At 38.9% G+C, this 7,667-nt stretch overlaps 1 protein-coding gene across 1 annotated transcript in view; it reads left to right on the forward strand.

Moving 5' to 3' along the window:
- The first annotated feature begins 1,471 nt into the window (after positions 1–1,471).
- The window catches only part of LOC109486072 (tyrosine-protein kinase receptor Tie-1-like), a 9,062-nt gene continuing 2,866 nt past the window's right edge, over positions 1,472–7,667 (forward strand). Inside the window, exon 1 of the mRNA XM_019789760.1 lies at positions 1,472–1,730. Coding sequence (XP_019645319.1) covers positions 1,640–1,730 — 91 coding nt within the window. The 5' untranslated portion in view covers positions 1,472–1,639. The remainder of the gene's footprint in view (positions 1,731–7,667) is intronic.

Below are 7,667 nucleotides of genomic sequence, written 5' to 3' on the forward strand. Positions count from 1 at the left end.
AGTCGAAGGAAAAAATAGGACAGGACAACTGCTGTTTTACTGATTTATCGCTGTTTTCATGGGGAATAAAATACTTGTTGATTGTTCTCACATTCAATTTCTGTCCTAATATTTGTCATCCATTAGCATATTTAGAATCTAAGCATCTTGCTTTTTTCGGCCCTTCTTGTTTTTTTCGCGCTCTCGCATTAGATGTAGGGTCTCCAGAGGACGTCATCCATAAGAATTACTTGGTGTGGCCTCATGTCCAAAGTACGTCTCTGAGTCACCGCTGTTTTTGTCGCCCGTTCTGCATGACGTTTTACCAGTTATTTTGTTCCTCGTCCCTCTGTTTGCCTTCGCATGTCCGTGCCTTTCATGGTGTTGGCGGTCTGTAGACAGTCTCATATCTCAAGTTAGGGCTACAAAAACACTTCACTTAATGTCTAATGAACCAAACACCCGTGGGCTCTCGGTGTTTTGTTCGTAAGTTTTCCGTTGAGAAAACCTAATTATATTACAATTAAAAACATTGTAAGGAGGGTATCATGAAAGAAACATGAAAGTGTGTTGACATGATATTAAAGAGGTTAGCTTTCAACATTTTGTACTGTCCTTCTTGTACAGTAAGCATGTTAAGTCGTATCTTGGCTCTGTTAGTGTCTTCATTGTTGAAATTGAGAATCGAAGTAACAGATGGCGAGACGGTGCACCCTATAGAGTCTACAGGGCAAAAAAAATCCACCCCCCGGGACTCATAGCTGTCGAACTGCATTCTTGTCAACCTTGCCCTGTGGAGGAACTGTTTGCTGTCAACAGGGTCAAGCTGGTGTCTAGTTATTAATGCGTCAGCATGTCGTGAGCTCTGTGTGTGTACTAACTTCTGAAGGGAAATGAGTGTTGACAGGGAAGGTGAGGTGGGGAGGGGGGCGGTGTTGTCCCCAAACGTTGGCCACATTGAACTCGTCCTTACCCTTATGTGAAGTGAATTCGGACAATAAGACTGTTTTACAGCAAAGTTTTCTACAAAATTAAAGACCAGCTTGTTTTTCACTGTGCATGTTTGTCATCGGTTGACTGCAACTTGAACTCTAGCCAACCCCGAGTACATCGTCCACAAGATATCTCCATTACGTCCACAACTCTCGGAAGCAAGGCGTTTGCTGTGCTGTGTGGAAATATATGATGTTTTCCCACATGTACTTGCTGACTAACAGTTGCCACCCGTTTATTCTGTGACCTTGGTCTATTCACAGTAAACCAGTGGGACACACACAGTGTATAGTGTGAAATTACTAGGAAATGCTGCTTTGTTGCTCATTCGGGACGCTGTACAAATTTTAAGCTGGGGCAACGCAGGCAACATCAGTTACTCAGTTTACCTGCCGTGTTTTGGCGAACTTTCCCGAGTGCATTCAAACTCGTCCCAGCGAAATGCTCGGAAGCACCTGACCATATCAAGTTCATCAGCCAATGGGATGAGACCCTCCCTCATGACGTCACAAGGAAGTAAGTGCGGAAAATAAGCCAGTTCGTAGATCGGTACTAGAACTAGGCCGAGTTCTGGTCTAGTTAGGTCTTTAGAAACTGTTGAAGTAGTGTAGGTACTCAAGGAACATTAGGATTGTGTGTAGAGTGGATTGTACCACCTGTGTGTGCCATGGGAGTGCTCGGCGGGGCAGGAGTGAGACAGCGGCGGCGCGCACTGGGGGTGCTCGGCCTGGTCGTCTGCATGTCTACGGTAGTCGCGGGTGAGTTTGGCTGTCCTGTATGTTCACTATCAAGTATATAGCTAACTGTTCTAGGGAATTTGTACCGAATAAGTTTATTGTGGTGGCGTATTGTCTAACAAATTTCAAAATTAACTTGTTGAGGTGAAACATGCATGAGTGCTGGGGATTTTAACACTGCCAGGTACGTTACATGTAGGTGTAAGGTAACATATGAAATAGTTGTTACACTTTCCTCTGAAGGAATGTACCATTTTAATTGCGTTTCCTTGTTCCGTGATGTGCCCCGTGTTTCCTGGCTCAAGAGATTATAATTGGCAGCAAATCAACTTTAGAAAGGGAAGTTGTTTTAACACTAAAGGAATGTTTTCAGCAATACTGAATGATAAGCGCCACAATGGAAATATATATATATTCCGACTGTTGAAGTGAAATACCCGATACAAGTGCAGGTGTAGAAGGTTTGACTCCTATTCGGGACGGACTCGATTATTTAGGGTACACTTTCTGTTTGATATCTTTAAATTGCCAATTGACGGTTGTTTTATGGTATAATATTCATGCAGGTGTTTAAAGTTTTTTTCACAAAAATACACTGTGAAATGGGGACAGACAGAATACATTTTCTAGCAATGTATTTAAATAGGACTAAAGCGATACCTATGTGTATATGAAAGTTGAGAATGCAAGCGGGTAATTCTAGCAAGTCATGCAATTATGGTTCAACTTTGCTTCTTGGAGTTCTTAATACATTAAATGTACGTGACGCTTGAAGGGATATGTTTGTTATCCTTGTATTTGTTTTTGGCGACGCCTAATGGTATAGTATTGTGTGCAGTCTACAAGGATTCTAGGAATGTCCACGGCTATGTTATGTGTTTTAGCACGATAACTCAATAACCTATGGATGGATTTTAAGGAAACTCGGTAGGTTAGTAGGTCTTCTTCATATCTCAAAATGAGTAGACTTTGGGCTCCCTAGCAGGTTGTTAGTATGTTCACTATCAAGTAGAGGGCTGACTAGAAACTGTTCTAGGGACTTTGTACTGAATAAGTGTATTGTGATGGCCAACAAAACGTTCCAAAACTGACTTGTTAAGGTAGAACATGTTAGCGGGATGGGCATTTTAACACAGGTACGTTACATGCAGGTGTAGGGTAACATATGTAATAGTTGTTAGACTTCCCTCTGAAGGAATGTACCGTTTTAATTGCGTTTCCTTGTTCCGTCATGTGCTTCATGTTTCCTGGCTCAAGAGATAATAATTGGCAGAGAATAAACTTAGAAAGGGAAGTTGTTTTAACACAAAATGAACGTTTTCAGCAATACTATATGATAAGATAAGAGCCACAGTGGAAATACCGACTGTTGAAATGAAATGCCTGATACAACTGCAGGTGTAGAAGGTTTGACTCCAATTCGGGACGGGCTAAATTCTTTGCGGAAAACTTTCTGTTTGAATTCTTTAAATTGCCAATTGACGGTTGTTTTATGTATAATATCTATGCATGTGTTTAAAGGTTTTCACTTCCACTGTAAAAGGGGGGCAGACAGACTACATTTTCTAGCAATGTATTTTAAATAGGACTAAAGCGATACCTATGTGTATATGAAAGTTGATAATGCAACCTGGTAATTCTAGCAAGCCATGCAATTATGATTCAACTTTGCTTCTTGGAGTTCTTAATACATTAAATGTACGTGACGCTTGAAGAGATATGTTTGTTATCCTTGTATTTGTTTTTGGCGGCGCCCACTGATATAGTATTGTGTGCAGTCTACAAGAATTCTAGGAATGTCCACGGCTATGTTATGTGTTTTAGCACGATAACTCAATAACCTATGGATGGATTTTAAGGAAACTCGGTAGGTTAGTAGGTCTTCATGAGACCTCAAAATGAGTAGACTTTGGGCTCCCTAGCAGCTTGGTAGTATGTTCATATCAAGTAGAGGGCTGACTAGAAACTGTTCTAGGGACTTTGTACTGAATAAGTGCATCGTGGTGGCCAACAAAACGTTCCAAAATTGACTTGTTAAGGTAGAACATGTATGCGGGCTGGGCATTTTAACGCAAGTACGTTAACGTTACATGCAGGGTGTACGTAAGTCCTCTGAAGGAATGTACCGTTTTAATTGCGTTTCCTTGTTCCGTTATGTGCCTCGTGTCTCCTGTCTTAAGAGATTATAATTGGCAGCAAATCAACTTTAGAAAGGGAAGTTGTTGTAACACTAAAGGAATGTTTTCAGCAATACTGAATGATAAGAGCCACAGTGGAAATATAATTATATATTCCGACTGTTGAAGTGAAATGCCCGATACAAGTGCAGGTGTAGAAGGTTTGAATCCTATTCGGGACGGACTCGATTTTTTAGGGAACACTTTCTGTTTGAATTCTTTAAATTGCCAATTGACGGTTGTTTTATGGTATAATATTCATGCAGGTGTTTATAGGTATATAAGTGCATTGTGGTGGCCAACAAAACGTTCCAAAATTGACTTGTTAAGGTGAAACATGTATGCGGGCTGGGCATTTTAACACAGGTACGTTACATGCAGGTGTAAGGTAACATATGTAATAGGTGTTACACTTTCCTTTGAAGGAATGAACCGTTTTAATTGCGTTTCCTTGTTCCGTTATGTGCCTCGTGTTTCCTGGCTTAAGAGATTATAATTGGCAGCAAATCAACTTTAGAAAGGGAAGTTGTTTTAACACTAAAGGAATGTTTTCAGCAATACTATATGATAAGAGCCAGAGTAGAAATACCGACTGTTAAAGTGAAATGTCTGATACAACTGCAGGTGTAGAAGGGTTGACTCCTATACGGGACGGTGCGGCTCAGTCATTTAGGGAACAGTTTCTGTTTGAATTCGTTATAGCCAATTGGCGGTTGATTTATGATATCAAATACATTTAAATGTTTTCACAAAATATACTCTATAGAGAAGGGGCTGGGCCAATGGAGACTGCATGTTGTAGCAATGTCTTTTCATAGGATTATGACGATGGTTATGTGTACATGAAAGTTGGGAATGCAAACGGGTAATTTTAGCAACTCATGCAATTATGATTCGATTGTGCTTCTTGGAGTACTTTATACTAGTACATTAATGTACGTGACGCTTGAAGAGATATGTTTGCTATGCTTGTATTTGTTTATGACTTTACTCTTTGAGTGAGCAAAGTATCAACATCCACTCTAACGTCAATCTATATTGCCTCCACTCTCTATCTTTTGGTTTATTCGAATTGAAATCCCGGCTTTGGTTTGTTGTTGCATATTAATTAAACCCCTGGAACAACGTATTTGTCGATACTGTAATCTAGATAGAATAGAAGATGAACTTCATTTTGTAGTAGAATGTAGTTTGTGTAACAGTGAGAGAATTGAACTTTATAGACGAATAACATCGATGTTTCCCCACTTTACACACCTAAGTAATACAGACAAATTCACTTTTTTAATGAACTTAGACAAACCCTCGATCCTTAAACTTGTATGTTCTTATCTTTTCAACATCACAGAGAAGCGAAGAGAAGTCGAAATTATGTAACAAACTGTAGTGCTAGTACTAGATTGATCTTGTTGTGTATATATTTGTGTATTCAAGTTAACCTTTGTACCTAACCCAGTGGGTATGTTTGTACAATAAAGGTCTTCATTCATTCATTCATTAATCGAAAGGAGTAGGGGACCTTCCTGGTGTGAGTAGTTCAAACCTTACAGTCCGGCCTTACGCAGCTTGTGCGTACATGGCCACGTACAAAACTGGCGTGTTACGCCTGAAGGCGGTTTACCGGTTATGCGAAATAAACAAACAAGTAGCGTCTCAGTTTCTTGTACGGTTTCAAACTTCCTCCACGCCAGGGAAGTCACGTTCATGGGTTCCTATAACTTCTTTGTTGAGGTTCCTCTTTTACCGTCTTATGTGTAGAGCAGAAACAACAAATGACGTGCTATTTCTTTCTTGTTTGGCCATTGATACGGGCAACAAACTTGTTACAGAGGTAGTTTTGACGACAGCACCTAACTTACTTAGTTTCAGATTGCAAGTTTATGTTGTTTTACATCATACACAAGCAGAGTATCATGTGGACATATATAAATACAACTCATTGTATAAATATTTGTGATAACAGGTCCTTAAGAGAATGAAAATTATACCTAAACTTTTCTTAGGCTTAGATGACTATCATATCACTTAACGATACGTTTGGAAGTAGATGTTTGGTTGCATTTCCATCAGACGAAGTGACCATTCCCGCCAAGGTACATTATGTATGTTTCTACTCAAGCAACGTTGTTATTGTATAAACCTCATGATGGCGGTGTGCTAACATACAGTCTGTTAGTTGTTTGTGCTTCGTCTGGTGTACCACCGATGTAATTGCAGATACACACACAAAACTATAGCGCTTCATCATTTTTTTTATACTCCAACATTTCATGACTAGACATGGTGACAGCACACTCAAGTTATATCAACTTATTTTATGCCGTCACGAATGCAGAGGACGAATACATGAGAAGATAATAGTCATGAAAGTCGTGTAAAGTGCCTTTCCCAAGGGCACAAGATCAGTGACATGTCAGGACTCGAACCCGGGACCTCTTGGTTCCGAGTGGAGCACGCTGCCGCTACACCACACGACCGCACATTATATGTTGCTTTAGCGGGCATAAACCTCTCACCATTATTGTTAAGGTGGCTTTAGTTATACATTCATTTCTACCATCCCAACATTACAAATAACAGCGAGCAGATTATTATTGGAATGAGCAGAGCACTTTGGACTAATCTCTCTGGCTGTTCACAGCTTAGAGGTACATATCCAATATTTGGTCAAAAACATCTTTGTTCCATAGCGGATCATAATGACCCCCAGCGGGGGTCTTCATGCTTCGTTAAAAATGGAAAAATCTCAGGATTTATTTCAAAGATCTCAATATTTTAGACGAAATCTTGAGATCTTATGAGACAATCTCAAGATCTTTCAGAAAATCTTAAGATGAAAACGAAAGGTCTCAAGATCTTCCAAGATATTTTTAAACCATCTTGAGATTTTTCCATAGCATCTCGAGATGCTTTACAAAATATCAAGATTTTTTAAAAGATCTCATGATTTATAAAGTAATCTTGATATTTTCAAAGCATCTCGAGATGCTATGAAAAAATCTCAAGATGCTTTGAAAACAACTTGGAAAGATCTTAAGACCTTTCATTTTCATCTTAAGATTTTCTGAAAGATCTTGAGATTGTCATGAAAAATCTTAAGATTGTCTCATAAGATCTCAAGATTTCGTCTAAAATATTGAGATCTTTGAAATAAATCCTGAGATTTTTCCATTTTTAACGAAGCGTGAAGACCCCCGCTGGGGTTCATTATGATCCGCTATGGAATAGAGATGTTTTTGACAAAATATTGGATATGTACCTCTAAGCTGTGAACAGCCAGAGAGATTAGTCCAAAGTGCTCTGCTCATTCCAATAATAATCTGCTCGCTGTTAAAAATAAATTACCTCCATGAAATATGGGCTTGATATGTAAATGTAAATTTCTTCTTTAATTACGCAAATGACCTCTGCATTAACATAATATATGCATTGTGATGTTAACTTTTGATTAACTTAAAGATGTCCCAAGTATGACATTCCCATCATTCACCATTGAGAAATCATAGATTTTTTGCATTAATTATGCAAATTAGGTCATCATTTGCATAATTAGTATCTGTTGATGTTCCATCTGCCATAGGTTACATACATTACATGTATGAAAGTTCTATAATGTAAAACACTGTAATTATATAATTTCCTCATTAATTATGCAAATAAAGTCCTCATTTGCATAATTTGCAGTTAATTATGTACATCTCTCTGTCAGATACCTACACACCAAAAATGATGAAAATACGCTGTTCCTGTCTGGACTTATTGGCTTTCAAAGATTTCGCCC

The sequence above is a fragment of the Branchiostoma belcheri genome, unplaced genomic scaffold (assembly GCF_001625305.1).
Source record: "Branchiostoma belcheri isolate BF01 breed outbred unplaced genomic scaffold, Haploidv18h27 scaffold8, whole genome shotgun sequence".
Taxonomy (NCBI): domain Eukaryota; kingdom Metazoa; phylum Chordata; class Leptocardii; order Amphioxiformes; family Branchiostomatidae; genus Branchiostoma; species Branchiostoma belcheri.